Below are 21,578 nucleotides of genomic sequence, written 5' to 3' on the forward strand. Positions count from 1 at the left end.
CAAATAAACTAAAAACGACTAGGCCTTTTTTTCCCTCACTCATCAGCGCATGCTCACTGTGCTGGTGATTACATTGACAAGGACACAGTTACTAAAGGGATATTAAAGGGACACTGAACCCAATTTTTTCTTTCGTGAATCAGATAGAGCATGCAATTTTAAGCAACTTTCTAATTTACTCCTATTATCAATTTTTCTTCATTCTCTTGGTATCTTTATTTGAAAAAGAAGGCATTTAAGCTATTTTTTGGTTCAGAACTCTGGACAGCCCTTGTTTATTGGTGGGTGAATTTATCCACTAATCAGCGAGAACAACCCAGGTTGTTCACCAAAAATGGTCTGGCATCTAAACTTACATTCTTGCTTTTCAAATAAAGATACCAAGAGAATGAAGAACATTTGCTAATAGGAGTAAATTAGAAAGTTGCTTAAAATTGCATGCTCTATCTGAATCATGAAAGAAAAAATCCTAGAACAGATAGACACAAATATCAATGATGAATCCGATATTCGGCAGTTTTTAAAAAAAATGGTCAGTTTTTATCAAAATTCTTCCACCTCCTGAAATTGACTAAATGATTTTTCCTTTTAGGAACTCAGAGTTAGTGTTGCTGGGACTGTGGTAAAAATCAAAGCTATTATGCCCATTGCTTCTCTACTCCTTTTCTTTTTTCTCTCCCCCCCTTTTTTTTTATTATTATTATATTTTTTGTTTTGTTTTGTCTTCCTTAGTGGGATTCCTTGATTCTCAATAGGTTGTGAGGCACGATAGAAAATATATAGTTGGTCGAAGGTTGGTTGAACGTTGAAGTTTTTTCTTGTTTTATTTTTCATGTTCCGCTTAGTGGATACAAATAAAAGGATCAAGGGGAAAAAATATATATATAAAAGGGGAAAAATATGGAAGTTCAGGGGACAGATAACGAGAAAGTTGCAGTATCGACACATTATGGATGTTCTATAGCCTATAGTATAATTTATTTTTGTAACCTAGGGTATTGTGTGTCTTAGAAAAGTGCTTATCATGGTATAACTATGTCACAAAAAGTCACACTCATTTGCAATAGTGCTCTTTTGTTTTTTTCTGTTATAACTGCAATTTGAACAGCGCTGAATTTTCTTTATGTCATTGACTGCATGTTGTTTACCTGAACTTTTTGCAATAAAAAAAAATAAAAAAAATTGCATGCTCTATCTGAATCACGAAAGAAAAAAATGGGTTCAGTGTCCCTTTAAACACTAAACAAATGCTAGATAGAATGATACATTCAAAGAAAAGATTAGTCTGAGAAAAACATGTAGATGTATTTTTAAAAGTTTCATTAGCTGTTTAAATATTGAAAAAATAAGTGTTAAGTTTTAGTGTCTATAAAACACTGGGAGCTGCCATGTTGTAACTTAGGTTACCTTCTCTGCTGTGGTCAATGGCTGTGTGGAATATAACAGTGTTCTGCACTTCCATTTCTAACAGGAACTGAAAAGCTTGCAATTTCAGAATGGAATTACAGGAAAAGGGGACAAATAAATAATACAAGTATATTGCAGAGTTTTTGTTATATATATGATTTATCATTTTAATCCCATTATTCTGCAGTATTTATTTGTGCGTGTGGTATACATAATGAACAACAAACAGTATATACAAGTCACATTTAACATAAACTACATGTTATTTGTAACAATTTCATGTTTTTCAACAACCTTAAATAAAGAATTACATCATGATTTCAAGATCATATATCAGGATTTGGTTTTATGGAAAATATAATTAATGGAAAAAATGGTAGGAAACTGTGATCAGAGGGTATATAAATGCAGCAGCTGTACCAAAGACTTCTAATGTGTCCCATGGGGATTGTTTAATACTATCCATTTTGGGGGGAAAAATAATTTTAATATGAGCATACTCACCTGTGGCTAGAATATTTGTTCTATAGTGATGTGTTATTTTTAACTGCTTAAGCTATAACTCAAAACAACAGAGTCTGCAGTGAAGTGTTTGTAATGCTATTTAATGTCCTCTAGAGACAAGGTGCAAAACTGACAGCCCTTATGATTTACTGCCAGAGTACAATGTGTACAGTGAGGTGTGTGTAGTAGACTTGTGCAGTCGCCAAAAATTTGTTTCATACAAATTATTTGTGGAAATATGTTTCCTCAACTATTAGTTATTTAAACTAAACGAATACTGAATATTTGTTAAACATTTCTATTTGTTTCCAATAAAACAAATGTAAATGTTTAAAAGCTACAGGTCCATTAGTGCAAACCCTGCGAGCCGCTGCGCTAAGCCTCCTGTTAGCATGGCTGGGGCTCTGTGAAGAAGAGGAACGGGTTAGCGGGGCTCTCCAGCATGCTGAAGGTAAATAAGACATTTTTTAAAGAGATACTAAACCCAATTTTTTCTTTAATGACTCAGATAGTGCAAGCAATTTTAAGCAACTTTCTACTTTACTCCTATTAACAAATTTTCTTCGTTCTCTTGCTATCTTTATTTAAAAAGCAGGAATGTAAAGCTTAGGAGCCGGCCTATTTTAGGTTCAGCACCCTGGATAGCATAACCCAGGTTTCTAATTTATTCCTAAGCTTAAAATTCCTGCTTTTTAAATAAAGATAGCAAGAGAACCAAGAAAAATTGATACTAGGAGTAAATTAGAAAGTTGCTTACAATTGCACGCTCTATCAGAATCATTAAAGAAAAAATTGTGTTTAGTATCCCTTTAAGGAAACAAATGAATACTGATGAATTTTGTCAGTATTTTTTTTTTCTTTAAAGTTCATTGTTGCATTCTTTAGAATTTTCGAAAGATAGCAGGACCAGCACACTCCTTTGGAGAATGTCCCATATAGATTGTAACAGGTAAGTCTAGGTTCACACCTGGAGGACCTCCCTTTCCAGGGTCCTAACATAAACTGCAAAGAGAACACACAGGTGGCACACAAAATAGGGCAACAGCACCTTTTATTGAGCAACGTATGGGGGTTCCTGCCCCTTTATTAAGCTAACAAACAAAGAAACATATCAAACCTTTATAGGTATTTCCTTTACAGGTAACCAATCACATAATGATGGGAGGGGTCAGACAGAAAAAAGGGTCACACAAGACCTCATATGCACAATTACCACACATTATTAACCCCTACACTCCTAATGTCAAAAACTCACCTGATTAAAAACAAGCGCAGCAAGTCACTTTATATACTAAACAATTAAATGTTAAGCACATCTTATGTATATCATACTTATTGAAAGTTAGTTTAATGTAGCTGGGGGTAACTGGGGCCTAACATAGTCATCAAATAAAAGGAAGCAGATCATATTCCATGTTAAGACCTTTGGGGTGCATGGTATCTAGTTTCCAAATCCACCTGGCCTCTCTACAAAGTAAATCTTTGGCCCTATCACCCCCTCTAGTGCATCTGGGGGCTTGATCTATTACCATAAATCTAAGTTGGTTAATTTGTTGGCATTTCTCTAAAAAGTGTGCTGGCACAGGGATGTTAGCTGTTTTCTCATTTCTAATAGTGGACTTATGTTGGCATATGTGGTCTTTGACCTTTTGGGTCGTCTCGCCTACATATAATAGCCCACATGGGCACTTTAACGCATAGACAACATGCGTAGAATTGCATGCGTAATATTCTTTAATCAAAAAATTTTCACCAGTATAAGGATGAGAAATGCTATCCCCTTTAATGACATTGCTACACTGACCATATCCCAAACAGGGAAAAGTACCATTCGCCCTAACCAGTCTTCTACCTAAGGTGTTATCCCTACGGTAAGCTGCTCTAGGGATGGTTTGAAATTCTTCTATATCAGGGCAAGCTTACTTCAATAAAGGCCAATTTTTCTTGATATTTTTTTTTACTCATAACATTATATGAAGTGACAAAATTCTTTCTTTTAGTTACAGGTGTGGTATATCTCTTAGGGGGATCCTATGTGATTAGTTACGTGTACAGGATATATCTATAAAGGTTTGATATGTTTCTTTGTTTGTTAGCTTGATAAAAGGCAGGAGCCATGAAACGTTGCTCAATAAAAGGTGTTGTTGCCCTATTTTGTGTGCCACCTGTGTGTTCTATTTTTATTAGAATTATCGTTTCATTAAAACAAAACAAAACAAATATCTGATTTTCGTTCCGAACTTACACGTGTGATGAAATGAATGCACATCTCTAGTGTGTAGTGTCTGTGTGTGTGTCTAAATTTCACTTTATTTATATATTAGTTGGTAAGCCTGCCCAGAGGGAAGTCTATATGTTGTAAATACAACCCCCCAAGCTACAAAAAAAAATAAATAGAAATACAGAAAAAAATAAACACATTATCCAAAATAAAAAAAATCAACCTAATAATGAAAATAAAAAAGCCCCCACCCCAAATAAAAACACGCTCTAATCTAATGCTAAACTACCAATAGCCCTTAAAAGGGCTCTTTGTAGGGCATTCCCCTAAGTTAAACAGCTCTTTTACATTAAAAATAAACAAAGTCCCCCCCTAACAGTAAAACCCCCACCCACCAAACCCCCCAAAATAAAAGAAAATAAACTACCCATTGCCCTGAAAAGTGCATTTGTATTGGCATTGCCCTTAAGAGGGCATTTAGCTCTTTTTTTTTACTGCCCTTAAAAGGACATTCAGCTCTTTTTTAAAGTGCCCAAAAAACACTAAGTTAAAAAATTAAAACATTTAAAAAAAAAAAAAAAGCCTAACACTAAAGCCCCAAATTAGTACTCACGGTTTCAGAAGTACGGCAGAGAAGGTCTTCTTCCAGACGGGTCCATCATCTTCATCCACAGCAAAGGAAGCGCGGAGCAGAGATCCGGAGCAGTCTTCCCAGATGTGGCGATCCTCGGCGGCAGCGGTCCTCAGCGACATGGAGGGTCCTCTTCATCCGATCGTCCGTGGTATACTGAAGAAAGAATGCAAGGTACTGCAATCAATTTGGGGTGCCTTGCATTCCTACTGGCTGAATTTTTCAAAACAGCCAATAGGATTAGAGCTACTAAAATCCTATTGACTGTTCAAATCAGCCAATAAGATTTCAGTAGCTCGCATCCTATTGGGTGATTTTGAAAATTTCAGCCAATAGTATTCAAGGTACCCCAATAAATATGGGGTACCTTGAATTCTTTCTTCAGTGTGCGGCGGACGATTGCATGAAGAGGAACATCCATGCCTTTGCCGAGGAGTGCCACTGCCGCCGTTGAGGAGCGCCACCACAGCCGATGACTGCCGACGAGGATCGCCACTTCTGGATACACCGCTCCACAACTCCGCTCCGTGCCGCCTTCGCTGTGGATGAAGATGATGGATCCGCCTGGAAGAAGACCTTCTTCAGCAACCGTGAGTACCTATTTGGGGCTTTAGTGTTAGTTTTTTGTTTGTTTTTTTTAATTTATAACAGGTTTTTTTGGGCACTTGGAAAAAGAGCTGAATGCCCTTTTAAGGGCAGTGAAAAAGAGCTAAATGCCCTTTTAAGGGCAATGCCCATACAAATGCCCTTTTCAGGGCAATGGGTAGATTAGGTTTATTAGCGTTAGGTTTTTTTGGGGGGGTTTACTGTTAGGGGGACTTTGTTTATTTTTAATGTAAAAGAGCTGTTTAACTTAGGGGAATGCCCTACAAAAAGCCCTTTAAGGGCTATTTGTAGTTTAGCATTAGATTGGGTGGGGTGTTTTTATTTTGGGGGGACTTTAATTTTTTATTTTGGATAATGTGTTTGTTATTTTTTGTAATGTTAGCCTTTTTTATTTTTTGTAATTAAATTAATTTAATGTAATTTTTTAAATTTTTTTTATTGTAATATAGTTTATTTTTATTGTAATTAAGGGGTTAATTTAGGGGGTGTTAGGTTAGGGGGCTTAGTCATTAAATTAGTTTTTTGCGTTGTGGAGGTTGGGCGGTGTAGGAGTTAATAGGTAAATTAGGTTTAATGCGTTGTGGGGGTTGGCGGTTTAGGGGTTAATAGATGTATTAGGTAGTTTGCAATGTTGGGGTTTGCAGATTTAGGGGTTAATAATTTTATTAGGTAGTTGGGGGGTTTTCTTAATACTTCGTATGGGCGGTTAGGTTGGTTTTTTTTTAATAATTATTGCGGGTGGTATTTTTTTTTTTAATACTTATTGCGTACGGTTCTGTGTTTTTTTCATACTTATTGCGGGCAGTTTTTTTTTTTTTTAATGCTCCTTTTGCCTTTGCTGCAACCCGGTGGATTCCAAAAATGGCAAGGGTGGTGAAAGAATCCGCGGAGGATTCTTTCACCACCCTTGCCATTTTTGGAATCCACCTGGATGCAGCGATGCAGTGAATTATTTTGGCTGCACGCACAGCCAGCATTCTGTTGGCTGCCTCTCGCTGCCAACATTCCTTTGAGGATGCGTGCGCAACTGCCGACGGCGACGGACATTAAAAACGCAATTATAGTATAGATATCTGGGACTACAACTACCACAAAACTCTGATGCAAAATCACTACTGAGAATGTCTTTGAAATATTTAAAGATCCAATCAGTACATTGAACAAACAACTCTCTTCTAATACTGCTACACTTAAAGGGACACTGAACCCAAATTTTTTCTTTCGTGATTCAGATAGAACATGCAGTTTTAAGCAACTTTCTAATTGACTCCTATTATCAATTTTTCTTCATTCTCTTGCTATCTTTATTTTAAAAAGAAGGCATCTAAGCTAAGGAACGAGCAAACCTTTGGTTCAGGACCATGGACAGCACTTTTTTATTGGTGCTGTCCAATTAGCAAGGACAACCCAGTTTGTTCACCAAAAATGGGCCGGCATCTAAACTTACATTCTTGCTTTTCAAATAAACATACCAAGAGAATGAATAAAATTTGATAATAGGAGTAAATTAGAAAGTTGCTTAAAATTGCATGCTCTATCTGAATCACAAAAGAAAAGATTTGGGTTCAGTGTCCCTTTAATGGTTCAGTTTTGAAATATTAATATCAGGTGACTTACTTCATTGATTATTTAGTTGTTTTAAAAAAAAAAATCTACATCTTAGGTTCTATGGGATTCTGCTAATGTACAGTACATTGTGTATGACACACAGTTTGATATTTGAGCTGAAGAACAGAAGTTATGTGTGATAATAGTTAATATTTCATTACTGAACCATTAAGCATAGCAGTACTAGGAGACAGCTGTCTGTTCTAGGTACTGATTGGATCTTTCTATTCCTTGTATTTGGAGAAAATAATCTCATGTTATTCCTTGTGAAAAATGTGATTAGCATAAAGATTATGTTTGGGCCCATAATATTAATTTTGCATGGATTACAGCACCATTATAAACTTTCCTTATTTATATTATTCACTTTTCATCTATTACAGTATGGATGATATAGGTTGCCATACAGCAGTGTTTTTCAACCAGTGTGCCGTGGCACACTAGTGTGCCATGAGAGGTCCTCAGGTGTGCCATGGCAGACTGACAACAGTGTGACATTTTTTAAATTTTGCTTGTTTTTTACTCCCAGTGCCGGGGTAGTTTGTAGGAGGCATGGCATAACAGCACAATACATACAGTATATGTGTGTTTGTGTGTATGTATATATATATATATGCTGTATTAGGCTACAATGTGTGATTTTTTAAAAATTTTAGGATGGTGGTGTGCCACAGGATTTTTTAATGTAAAAAAGTGTGCCACGGCAAAAAAAGGTTAAAAATCACTGCCATACAGTATTTATTAAATTATGAAAATGGCAACCATTATTGTCATTATGATATTTACATATTCATTGTTAATTTTACAATGATCATTGGTGGACTTTTCTAATTGGGGGATGGGCATGTGCATTATATATGTGTTTCAATACCATTTGCACTGTGGATGAAGAATGGGTGAGTTCCCCAAACTTCACAAGTGCTACATGTGCAATGTAAGCACTTTATTGAAGAAACCCAGAGAGAGTTTGTCCTTTATGTATTTGTATATATACAGTACTGTGCAAAAGTCTTAGGCCACCATTAGATTTGTTGTTTTAGCAAAGTTTTAATAAACATCCATATTTATTTTTCGGTCTCATTAAGATACAAACAGAAAATACAGGAAATATGTACACAAAATATAAAAAAACAACACAATTTTCAGAACAAAATGGCTTCTTCAGGCAAAAGTCAGTATTTAGTGTGACCTCACTTGGCAGTAAACAAATCTTGAACTCTCTTGGGGAGACTGTCCTGAAGTTTTCTGAAGTAATCTTCTTGGTATATTATAACAGGCTTCTTTCAGCACTTCCCTGAGTTCTTTAGATTTAGGTTGTTTTTTATTTATTTCTCTGTCCAGGTGATCAAATACTGCCTTTATAATATGCAGGTCTGCACTCTGTTGTGGCCATTCGATAACTGTCAGTGTTTTATCAATTGTTTTTCTCTCCAAATATGATTTCACTGCATTAACAGTGTGATTGGGATTGTTATCATGCTGAAAAATAAATCCATTCCCAATCAGGTGCTTTCCAGAAGGAATGGCATGTTGAATTAAAACCTGACGGTACTTTTCAGCATTCATAAGCCCATCAATTTGGACAATATCACAAACAACACTGGCAGAAATGCACCCCAAACCAGGACAGACCCTCCACCATGTTTCACTGAAAGTCGCAAGCACTCATTCTTCCATCTATCTCCAACTCTTCTTCTCACATATTGTCGAAGATTGGACCCAAAAATGTCAAACTTGGATTTGTCACTCTATAATACTCTTTTCCACTGATCTTCATTCCAAACTTTGTGAGCTTTAGCATATCTAATTTTCACTCTGTTCCCCTTCCAGAAAAATGGCGGCTACCCCTCCACAAAGACCATTCCTGAACAAGCTTATTTGGACTGTAGAAGGGTCAACTTGGCATCCCAATGCTAGACTTCTTCCGGTCTCATAAAAAAGAAACTCTGAGAAACTTCTTATCAGATGTGAATCCCACATCTTGAGTATGTATCCATTTTGTTTGCTGATTTCCCTTTAAGAGTGGACTTGCTGATTCTATGATCTTTGGCATTTTGAAAGGAATGATGTAATTGAAAGTTGGTCTAATTAGCAAGCTTCCAATAAATTTAACTCATACTAAATGTGTATGTAATGCTCAAGCATGTCTTGCACAAAACTGGTGTAATAGACCATTTCACAGCAGTCATTTTGACATGAAATAGTAGGACAAATACAGGTGTTAGCAATGACATTAATTAAGGTCGACAAACCTAGGAGCCAGGGAGCCACTGGCTCCTAGCATTTTTCCCCTGGCTCCTAACTTTTTGTGTGATTTTCTATATATTTATATACAAATACCACTGTCTGGCTCCGAAATATTCTAACTGGCTCCTAAATTTTGAACAGATTTGTCGACCACTATTATTAGGCTTCCATTCCATTTAGGTTTACGAGAGCCAGGTTCCTGCTATTACTGAAGTGTAAGAAAAGGTCACACTAAATACCTACCACTTTAGCCTATAGAAGCTGTTTTTCTGATTTTTTTTTCTGGTTTTAATACTGTATATCAATATTCTGTGTTTTCTGGTTGTATTCTAATAACGAGACTGAGAAATAATTATATATGGTCATTATACCATTGCTAAAACAACATATAAATATTTATATGAGAGTGGCACCTCCAAATGGTTATTATAAAGAAAACATTTTATTAATAATCATGGGTGCTGGGAAACATAGACACCACAATCTATAGAAAATATAATAACATTATTTGATCCCGCACACCATTTGAAATGTAAATATGACAAGAAACAAATGTATGAAAAAAATACAAACAGCTTTATTTAAACTCTTCAAAGAAGCACTTTACAAAATATATATTAGGGCTGGGCAATAATAGGCAAAAAAAAAAATCAATTGCGATTTAATCGTGATTTTCTTATAAATGACTATAACACCTTAATTTTTCATTAAAAAATGTATTTAACCCTACAGAATCTTACTGTACATGTTTTTCAATGTCCAATACACTCTGGGAGCATAAAAATTCAAACCACAAAATAGTTTAAATAAAATTAGCTGCCAGTGCTGTAATTACATAGTAGACTTGACACTCAGAGCACAGTATCTCTGTACGTGCTTGGGCTGCCTTTATTTTATGCATATACTCCCACAAAGTGGCACAGAGGATTAAAAGAGAGCCCACAACTTCCCAAACATCAGAAAAAAATTATATCTTTCAAAAACAAAGCCTCTTCTTTAAAAGAAAGTCTTATTGAAGTGTTTAAAAACCATTTCAGAAAGTGCACCATAGAAAATAGATCAGGCAGTAAATGTGCACTTGTACTTCATTGCCTGAGCTATTTTCCGTGGTGCACTTTCTGAACTGTTTGCGTCAATAAATACTTTATTTAAAAGAAGAGGATTCATTTTTTCTATGTAAACAGGCTATATTTTACCTGTGTAGGCAGCTGTGAGTGCTGGAATCAGAGCTGAGGCAAACTGGCAAATTCCTCCATAGTGCAACTCCTGAACAGCCTCTCTACTCCCCCCACCCCCTCCTCCTACTTTCCCTACAGAAGCCTGCGCACAATGAACAGTTACAGCCAGCCCTCCTGTACGTCATAGGTGATGTCAAAGGGGGCGGGGCTAAAACATGCATACTCTTGCGGTTTTTAAATCACGGTGATTAATCGCGGTTTTAAATCGCATATGCGATTAAACGTGCAGCCCTAATATATATATATACACAGGTATATATATATATATATATACACATACATACATATACTGTATATACACATACACAAGTTTATATGTTTGTGGATAAGCAGTAGAGATCTGCAAAATTTAAAAATACTGACTAAACTGTCAGTATTCATTTGTTTACTTTGTTGTTTTATAAGGGGTTAATACTTACCTTAATGTGCTCTAGAAAATGCACTAACCCGATCCTGTTTTTGCCAGAGCCCCAGCTGCGCTAAAAGTAAGTGCAGGTCCTGAGAACCGAGAACATTAAGCCGCTGTTAGCGCGGCCGGGCTCTGGCAAGAAGAGGATCAGGTTTAGCGCTCTCTCCAGAGCACACTAAGGTAAGTATTGTAGCTATGGGTGAAATTTTCACCTGTAGCTTTGAAATATTTACTTTCATTTTAACGAAAATGAATGTTAAAGTTTAAAAAAAAATGAATACAGGTGGCCCTCGTTTTACAACGGTTCAATTTACACCGTTTCAGAATAACAACCTTTTTTTCCAGTCATGTGACTGCTATTGAAAAGCATTGAGAAGCAGTGCATTTATTAAAATAGCCAGTAGGTGGAGCTGTCCGCTTGTGTTGCAGCAAAGACAAGCAAGCTGAAATTAATCAGTTTAATCAGACCTGAGCTATCGAGCAGATTTCAAAGGAACAAGATCTTCCTGTCTATAAATCAGTCCAGATTGGAATGCATAGAAAGAACTGTTTGCAGAAAAATGCAAGTGAAGTCTGTGTTGTGTAATTATTTTATTAGGTTTATAATGCTGTTTAGCAAATGTTTTTGTTTATTTAACTTAGTTTAATTATATATTTTGTGTTGTGTGATTATTTTATTATATTTATAATGCAGTTTAGAATTTAAAGTCTTCATTTCAAAGCTTTAAAAATAATGTATTTGGTGTTACTTATGACAATTTTGAGAGGGGCCTGGAACTTACACTTCCCATTGACTTACATTATAAACTGGGTTTCAATTTACAACGGTTTCGATTTACAACCATTCCTTCTGGAACCTAACGCCGGCGTAAACTGAGGGCTACCTGTACTGAATTTCAGTTAAACAAAATGAATACTGAATAGTGCAGCCACCGAATATTCTGGGAAAACAGATTTCCCTGAATCTTCTGAACAAACATTTTGTCAGAAACGAAAAATTTTGTCTACTCATCTCTAATAGACAGACAGATTCACACACAGATAGCTATACATATATTCACACACACTGTTTATATAGTTTGCCATATCTCACAAGGCTACAGTACCTTCTCCCCTTTTCTTATTCTCTGTGCCCAGTGTAGGGCCACCAACCATACACATGGGCAACTAGTGTTTCTTGTGTTTTGAACAATACAGTTATTTTTTTAATTCACCCCTAAGAGAAGTCCAGGAAATCTTGTGTATCTGATCTGATTAATTTTAAAGTGCACAGAGCTAGACAGGAAGTTTCACAGGATATATACAGTACTGGAGATGTGCTGGAAAAGGGGGAAGTTACTGACACGGAACTGAAGTGTAGGTCACTTGAAGAGTAAAATAAAGCAGTTAGGGGTTTAGTTAGTTAGGCACTTAAAGGGACAGTACACACCTTGAGATTTTAATATAAAGGGCTAGATTATGAGTGGAGCGCTATCTTAACATGTGTCCGTAAAGGGGCAAATTTTACCATTTACAGGTGCACATTAAATAACCAGCCATTACAAGTGGCTGGTTAATGCTCCAGTGAACTTGCGGTTTCACTTTGCTCTTAGTGCAATTAATTAAGGTCAGACCTCTAGTTAATGAAAAAAATTTGCCCCAATTGACCCAAAAATAAAGAGTACAATAGTTAACATTAAAAAATAAAGATGAGCATTTTTATAAAAAAAAAAAAAACTGCACAAAAGTTATAAAGGGTTAAAGTGAGGGGATGTGGGGTGTTGGAAAAAATGGCACCTAAAGTGCCTTTACATTGATCTCAATGGAGGACTGTGTTTTCACTTTAAATATATAAGTATATGCTTATATACATATATATTTATGTGTTAATATGTGTATATACACATATAAACACATACATATATATGTATATATTCATATACATATATATTTCTTTATTGCTGCCCAATGCTACGCAAATTGGCCCCTGCACTGAGCTAGGTGGTTTGCCATATCTTGTGGCATGAGAATGAGGCTCCCATTGGAGTCTATAGAAGCGCTCTCTTGTGAGCACAAGGCTTCCGGGCATTGCGAACGCAAGGTTGTGCTCGCATTGCGTCTCACTTGTAATACCAGCGCTCATTTTCGTTATTGATTTTGCCCCCTTTTCCTGTAATTTGCCCCCCCCCCCTTTTCCTGTAATTTAGCTCTAAAAAATTGTGGATTTTCCAATTCTCAGAACATGAAATGCTCTCTGCTGACTTCTCAAGGCTAACTCAGCTACATATGTTTCTCTAACTGGCTTCAGCAGATAACATTTGCAAACAATGGACTTTATAGTAACATAATGACCATGGCTACCATTGTTGCCTGCAGACTCAAGCGAAGATTGGCTTTAGGTAAATGTTTTAATTAAATGCTGTAGAACACCGAGTTAGCTTGGATTTTTGGAAGACTAGAACTGACAGTTAATGACTGCAAGAATAGGGACTCTATAGAGATAGACCTTAGTAGAACAGGGGAACAATAATGACGCACTCATCTAGATATTACTGCAATCATAACCCAGGTAAACCTTATGGTAAGAAAGAGAAGGAAAGTTATACATAGATCCTGTAAATCTGGTAAATGCTTCTGTGCAGATTCTCCTAAAAGATGCACAATCCAGACTTTTAATCTCTCTCATGTTAAATACGATGTTACTTCACAATCACTAATTGACAAAAACAATATCACAAAAGTAGAAAAACGAAACTTAAAAAAAAAAAAAAACAGCAGAAAAGGTACAGATTTCAATGCAAAAATAAATCATTATTCATTGTAAATGTTTTTTTAAACTTAAACTTAGAGTAAATAAAACGCTAGGATTGACTACTGAAACAAATAAAGGGGACTTTCAATCATGAAGTATAAGATACTTCATGTAGAAAGCTCCTTTATTTGATTCAATCGATCCATGTTTTTACCTTGTACAACAGCCCACGGCAAAAAAAAATTTGGCTAAGAGGTGACACCTCTTAGCCAATAGCCATGCGGTAAATCCGGCTTGGCGTCCATGGGAGCCGGATTTACCGCACGGCTATTGGCTGGGAGGTGAAAACGTCACCTCTTAGCCAAATTTCTTTTTGCCGTGGGCTCCTGTAAAGGTAAAAACGGCGATCGATTGAAACAAATAAAGGAGCTTTCTACATGAAGTATCTTATACTTCATGATTGAAAGTACCCTTTATTTGTTTCAATAGTCAATCCTAGCATTTGTAAAACGCTAGAATTTACTTTCACTTTAAAAGTATTTTAGTGTTATTTCAGTTACTTTTACTGGTAACATCTGAAAGAGACCTACAAATGAAAGAAAACCCCTTATTTAGAAGAAGCCTGGGCAAATACTGATGCCAGAGGAGATTTGTGCATGAGAAAAGTAATAACAAGACCTATGATAACATTCCTCTGAAGCATTTTCTTGCAAACAAAAGCATATTGCAAAAGTTATAGTAAAATCTATAGTAAATCTATAGTACACTACTGTATAATGTAAGGGCCATTATATAATTAATAGAGCATGTCATTTTAGCACTAGCAATCCTGAAATGCTATGTGTTTAACCCCAGTAAAAGGGTAAAATGCATAGTTAAAGTGCCCATCCCGAGCTGCAGAGTGGAAACTGATGGTCACCCATCAGTAGCTATACAGATGGGTCAAGCAACCACCACTGATAGCTGGGTTAGCAGTTTTCTGTGGCTACCACAAAGTACTTTAACTATGTTTTTAACTCATTTGTAAGGGTTGCATTGTTTTTATGGTATTCTTTGTTGAAGAGATACCTAGGTAGGTGTCCCGAGCGGAACATGGTAGGAAAAAGTGCTGCCGTCTAGTGCTTTTACAAATAGATAATATTCTTGCAAAACTGCTGCTATATAGTGCTCCCTGTTTTTTTAACAAAAGATGCTAAGAGAAAAAAGAAAATTTGTTAATAGATGTACATTAGAAAGATGTTTAAAAATTAATTAAAATCTTTGGGTTTTGTGTTCCTTTAAAGGGACATTATACACTCATTTTTTCTTTGCATAAATGTTTTGTACATGATCTATTTATATAACCCATAAAGTTTTTTTTTTTAAAAATGTATAGTTTTGCTTATTTTTAAATAACATTGCTCTGATTTTCAGACTCCTAACCAAGCCCCAAAGTTTTATGAGAATACCATCAGCTTCTCCAGCTTGCTTCTGTTTGTGTTAAGGGTCTTTTCATATGCAAAGGGAGGGGGGAGTGTCTTATTTCCCACTTGCAGTGGGCTTTCCAGCTACCTTTTCAACAGAGCTAAACTGAGAGCTTCTAAGTACGTTTTTAAACAGTTTTATATTGGATTTTTATATCAGTATCTGTGCATCTTATTCTTTATAGTGGTGTATATTACATGCAGTTATATGAAAATGAGTGTATACTGCCCCTTTAACTTTGCTGGCCCCTTGTATTACGTGATAGCCATCAGCCAATCACAGACTCATATGCTTATACACTATGTACTCTTGCACATACTCAGTAGGAGCTGGTGCCTCAGTAAGTGTGCATGTAAAAAGACTGTGCACAATTTTATAATGAAGGTAAATTGTAAAGTCTCTTAAAACTGCATGTTATATCTGAATGTTTTATCTGAATTATGAATGCCTATTTTTTACTTACTTATGCAGCAGTCATATGTATTTTCTGCACATAATCATAATAACATTCAAAAAGTAGACTATGTTGAAAGTGGATGATCAAAGCTGGGGATACACAGGGGGAGTTGTCCCCTACACCCCCCCCCCCCCCACCCAGTACACCAATGAGTTAGAGTGCTTTGTCTAATAGCCATTAGCGTTATTAAGCTAGGGGAGATATAATTTACAGGAGTGTACACTTTGGTCACTTGTTCTTAGGTTACACAATACGGTCTTTCTCCTGCCTTTACTCAATCTTTCATCTTGCTTTTTTACACAACTGGGGTTCTCCCAATCAAATAGACTAGGCAAGGATCCTTATACATGTATTGCCCTGTCTTTTCATATCCTGTAATGCTACTGTAACTGGAAACATGTTTATGCCAAATGGTTATCTACTGCACACAGTGTTTACAGTAATCTGTGTATGCTCTTTAGCATATTAGAGCTATCATGTCTGGAACAATATGCTAGTTAAATAATTATTAACATATCTGTCACCATTTGGCATTCTTCCTAAAATATTAAACACCATTTCATTAGTTGAAAAAGAGCGATATATATATATATATATATATATATATATATATATATATATATATATATATATATATATATATATATATATATGTGTGTGTGTGTGTGTGTGTGTGTATCTGTGAGTTACATCTAAGAATATTATTTGGTGACCATCAATTAAATTAAAGGGCTATAGTTATAACACAGTAACAAATAAAATAATATAACCAAATATGGAAAGACAAAGCAAAAAATATCAAAAGCCTCAAAATCTGGAACACATTAAAACACAGCTCTTTGAAAATCAACAGAGGGGCTGGTACGCAACCAACGGCTGATTAGAATGGTATTTACCAACATTTTCCTTTTGTTCACCAAATCCACCAAATTTTCCCGATTTATCATTTTTGGCAGGAGAAATGCATTTTAGTAGCAACACCTAACAAATATGAGTTCATACCTCAATAAGTGAATTTACAACTTTGTATCTGTAAATTGTATCTGAGAATTGCTTGTCTTTTACTTAGTTCTTTTTTGCAGGAAGGAACTAAAGTGAATTGCGGATTCTTTGTATATTTACTTTGTAAATCAGCACTCTTAAAGTTAATGGTTTTAGAATACAAATGACTGCTGTTATTTCCTGTATGTCCTTTTACTGAATTCTCTTCCACTGAAACACTTTATCAGTCTAAATAAACTACAGATTGATTAAAAATATTTGTATATTGTATTATTTTCCATTTTTATAAAAAATGTCAGAAAAAAAAGAAACACAGAAATAAAAATACGGAATAAAAACATATATAGTCCCAAAAAGTAATCAAAGAAATCCAACTTGTTTTAGATTTTATTATTTAGCTTACACAATTGTCTAGTAAATAAAATGTAAGCATTGTGTGCTGTTTTGTGAGATAAGACTTACTCATTATATAAGTTTTAATAAGAGAGTTTAAGTATTTGACCATAAAATGAACTCCTTGGTATTGTAATTACGCTTTGATACATATCGCGGATTCCTTGTTTTTAGTTTGAGCTAATGTTTGGCATTCTTGGGAAAAAATAATATATTAGTTAGGAAACATTAAAGCCTTTAGAATATGCAGGGAACAGGGCTTTCTATGTTCCCAGAGGGCAGCCATCTGGACTTGTTTATTTGTGTTTTCAACTTTCTGAACTGGGATTTTCACTAGACTGAGCATCCAGGAGACAGAGGCCTCTTACAAAGCATGCTCTGACTGCAAAAAAAGTCTCATGAAAAACAGAAAACAGACAGGAGGGAAAATGTGTGTTCTTCCTGCTGTTCCTTAGTGACAAAAACAGGAACTACTGGAAGGTACATATAAATATTTGACTTATTTTTGTTTTCAGCAAACAATAGAAAAGTATTTATGAAATATAAGATTTTGTTATCCTAATTTAAAAAAAAAAAACTAAAAACTTTTCCAAACTGGATACCTTCATTATTGTTTAACTGTATACAGAAGTGTGTGTTTTACTATTTACACAAGTGTGTGTGTTGTGTGTTTCACATTATTTAAAATTATTTGTCTTTATGTAGACAACACTGTCACACACACATCTTACAAACTAGATAAGACTAAAACATTTAAAAACGATTTTCCTAATTGTATCTATTGTACATAATGCATTTGTCTTTAGCCACACATAAATAATATATCATAAAGGTTATTCCTTAGTATTCTGAAACATACCAACCTTCTAAACTAAAATCCAGCAATGTATATTCATATGCAGAGTCCAATTTTGTTTCTACTTGAGGCCTCTTGAGGGTAGAAAAGATTTTCCCAGGGCTGCTGTCATCGGGATCTTCTAGCTTTCTTAGTCCACACCCCATGGTGGCATTAATTATACTTTCCCAAAAGAAACCAGATAATACACCAGCTAATCTTGATGATATGATTTGAATCAGCAATCATTCACAATCAATAGGGGGAAGCTTGAAGGATCCTTTCCTGGTCATTCTCAGCAGCATGTATATCATCCCAGGCAGGCTCTGCAGCACAGTCCTAGCAGCTTTTAGTAAGTGAAAAGAGTTTACTGAAGACTTCTCATGCCACGTAAAATTTCAGCCAGCCCCTATTCCTCTCTCCCCTGATGCAGACACCAATAGTGCTTTGTAAGTGGATGTACCCACCCCTTTTGGCTAGGGATGGAAATGCAATTAAAGGTTGACATATAAGATACAAAACCCTGCACATTTACCCACGGAGAGTTATGGAAAAGCTTTATCATGTATAACAGCATTGTGCATATAACTTCAATAAAATTAGAACCCCTTTTCAGCATCATGACACTATATCAAATAGAGAATGATTGGTTAAATGTTCTAGGCTCTAAATAAACTGTTATAGATACAGTTTATCGGTTTGATTTTTAGTTTTTATACTATTTATTTTTTTATGTATTTAACGCCTTCACTAGGAAAAAGGAAAGCAGATTCTGACTCACACTATATCCTTAATTATAATAGGGATAAATAATACATTTTATTTAATGAATCGGGTAAAGAGTACAATTTTAAGCATTATTCCAATTTACTTTTATTATCTAATTTGCTTAATTCTTTAGATATCCTTTGTTGAAGAAATAGCAATGCACATGGGTGAGCCAATCACACAAGGCATCTGTGTGCAGCCACCAATCAGCAGCTACTGAGCCTATCTAGATATGCTTTTCAGCATAGGATATCACAAGAAGGAAGCAAATTAGATAATAGAAGTAAATTAGAAAGTTGTTTCAAATTATATGCTCTTTCTAAATCATGAAAGAAAAAATTGTGGTTTCATGATTTCTGCCGGTTTCAGATGTAGTGATGAGTCCTTTCACTTCACTCGGTTCCTCAAGATGAAGCTGTTGCTGGCTTCTGCTCAGTCAGTTGGGAAAGCTTGACCGGGAAATTAAAAAAGTGAGCCAATAAGGGTACGTCTACGCGTTTCAGCTTCAAGAGCTAACATGTTTACAATTATTTGCAAATGAGCAATTCTGTCTGCGTCACATGTTGTCACTGATATTATTATGCTTAGGGTATTTTATATTTATGCACCCCTTTGGAAACATTTCTGTGGACTCTAATGCCCCCAAATCCCTTGTTTTAAATCCCAGAAGCCCCTCTTTAAAATCTAATATGTAATTATATAAACATAAAATAATGATATAGCTTGAATCTGCTGGGTTTGCTGAAAAAAATAAAAATAATATAATCATATATATATATATATATATATATATATATATATATATATATATATATATATATATATATATATATATATATATATATATATATATATATATATGTGTGTGTGTGTGAATGTGTGTATGTATATATATATATATATATATCATATAACATTTGCGTGGGTTTATCACTGAAAAATTACCTACAGTTATAAAGGTGAGCAGCAAATAAAACTCCAAAACTGTTCAGCACAGGGGAGTGAAATGGCCCAGCCCATAAAAGAGATAATTAAATAAGCAGACATTTCAAAAGTCAAATGTTCATGGGTGAATTTCAATTTTAAATAAAAACATTTCTGCAATATACTTCAATTAGCAAAAAAAAGAAGAAAAAAAAAGGTTCTAATAAATGTTTTTACTGTTTCCTTGGCATACGCACATATGCTATGTGACTAGAGCATACAGCTGGCAGTAGTGTGTATTGCTTCAGTCAACACTTCATCTATGTCATATTAGCCACTGCTGAGTCTCTAAATAGGTGTTGTGTTTGAAATCTTGTGCCTGGGGCTCTCACAGCATATGTGTCTAAAAAACACTAAATTACTTATACTAGAAGTTTTTTTGCTAATGGAGTAAACCTTTAAATTTTGACCTTTCTATCCCTTTAAACAACTAAACAGCAACTTAACTTTCAGAAAATAATGACAATCTTTAGAACATTAAGGACAAGATTACAAGTGGAGTGCTATTTATCTCTTCTGCTCACGCTCTAACTCCGCTAGAAGTAAGCTTTTTGCGTGCGCCAGGTAGCGCTCGTACTATAAGTAGAAACTACAAGGGTTTACGCTGGCGTGCTAACCCTACAAGTGCAAAAAAAACAATCTTTGAATATCATGACCTTGTTAACATATTCACCATAGGCTTCAATGGAGCAAGAAAAGTGTGTGTGTGTGGGGGGAGGACCTAAACCCGATTACATTTTCTAAAGTGCACTAACTGACATGAAAATATTATTATTTCACATTCCAATGTCCTTCACATAAAGGAATATGTTCTATTTATTAATAAATATATATATATATATATATATATATATATATACACACACAGGTATATATATCTATATATATATATATATATATATATATATATATACAGTATATATACACACACACATATATATATATATATATATATATATATATAAATATGCAGTTTTTTTGTACAATATATATCTATACCTACACTGTATGCAGAATTATTAGGCAAATGAGTATTTTGACCACATCATCCTCTTTATGCATGTTGTCTTACTCCAAGCTGTATAGGCTCGAAAGCCTACTACCAATTAAGCATATTAGGTGATGTGCATCTCTGTAATGAGAAGGGGTGTGGTCTAATGACATCAACACCCTATATCAGGTGTGCATAATTATTAGGCAACTTCCTTTCCTTTGGCAAAATGGGTCAAAAGAAGGACTTGACAGGCTCAGAAAAGTAAAAAATAGTGAGATATCTTGCAGAGGGATGCAGCACTCTTAAAATTGCAAAGCTTCTGAAGCGTGAGCATCGAACAATCAAGCGTTTCATTCAAAATAGTCAACAGGGTCGCAAGAAGCGTGTGGAAAAAACAAGGCGCAAAATAACTGCCCATGAACTGAGAAAAGTCAAGCGTGCAGCTGCCAAGATGCCACTTGCCACCAGTTTGGCCATATTTCAGAGCTGCAACATCACTGGAGTGCCCAAAAGCACAAGGTGTGCAATACTCAGAGACATGGCCAAGGTAAGAAAGGCTGAAAGACGACCACCACTGAACAAGACACACAAGCTGAAATGTCAAGACTGGGCCAAGAAATATCTCAAGACTGATTTTTCTAAGGTTTTATGGACTGATGAAATGAGAGTGAGTCTTGATGGGCCAGATGGATGGGCCCGTGGCTGGATTGGTAAAGGGCAGAGAGCTCCAGTCCGACTCAGACGCCAGCAAGGTGGAGGTGGAGTACTGGTTTGGGCTGGTATCATCAAAGATGAGCTTGTGGGGCCTTTTCGGGTTGAGGATGGAGTCAAGCTCAACTCCCAGTCCTACTGCCAGTTTCTGGAAGACACCTTCTTCAAGCAGTGGTACAGGAAGAAGTCTGCATCCTTCAAGAAAAACATGATTTTCATGCAGGACAATGCTCCATCACACGCGTCCAAGTACTCCACAGCGTGGCTGGCAAGAAAGGGTATAAAAGAAGAAAATCTAATGACATGGCCTCCTTGTTCACCTGATCTGAACCCCATTGAGAACCTGTGGTCCATCATCAAATGTGAGA

At 35.6% G+C, this 21,578-nt stretch overlaps 1 protein-coding gene across 1 annotated transcript in view; it reads right to left on the bottom strand.

The window, feature by feature from the left end:
- RFTN2 (raftlin family member 2) overlaps positions 1-18,113 on the bottom strand; it is a 198,903-nt gene extending 180,790 nt beyond the window's left edge. Inside the window, exon 1 of the mRNA XM_053698565.1 lies at positions 17,782-18,113. Within this exon, the coding sequence (XP_053554540.1) occupies positions 17,782-17,920 (139 nt within the window). The 5' untranslated portion in view covers positions 17,921-18,113. The remainder of the gene's footprint in view (positions 1-17,781) is intronic.
- Positions 18,114-21,578: the final 3,465 nt, after the last annotated feature.

This window comes from Bombina bombina, chromosome 1 (genome assembly GCF_027579735.1).
Source record: "Bombina bombina isolate aBomBom1 chromosome 1, aBomBom1.pri, whole genome shotgun sequence".
In the NCBI taxonomy this organism is placed as follows: domain Eukaryota; kingdom Metazoa; phylum Chordata; class Amphibia; order Anura; family Bombinatoridae; genus Bombina; species Bombina bombina.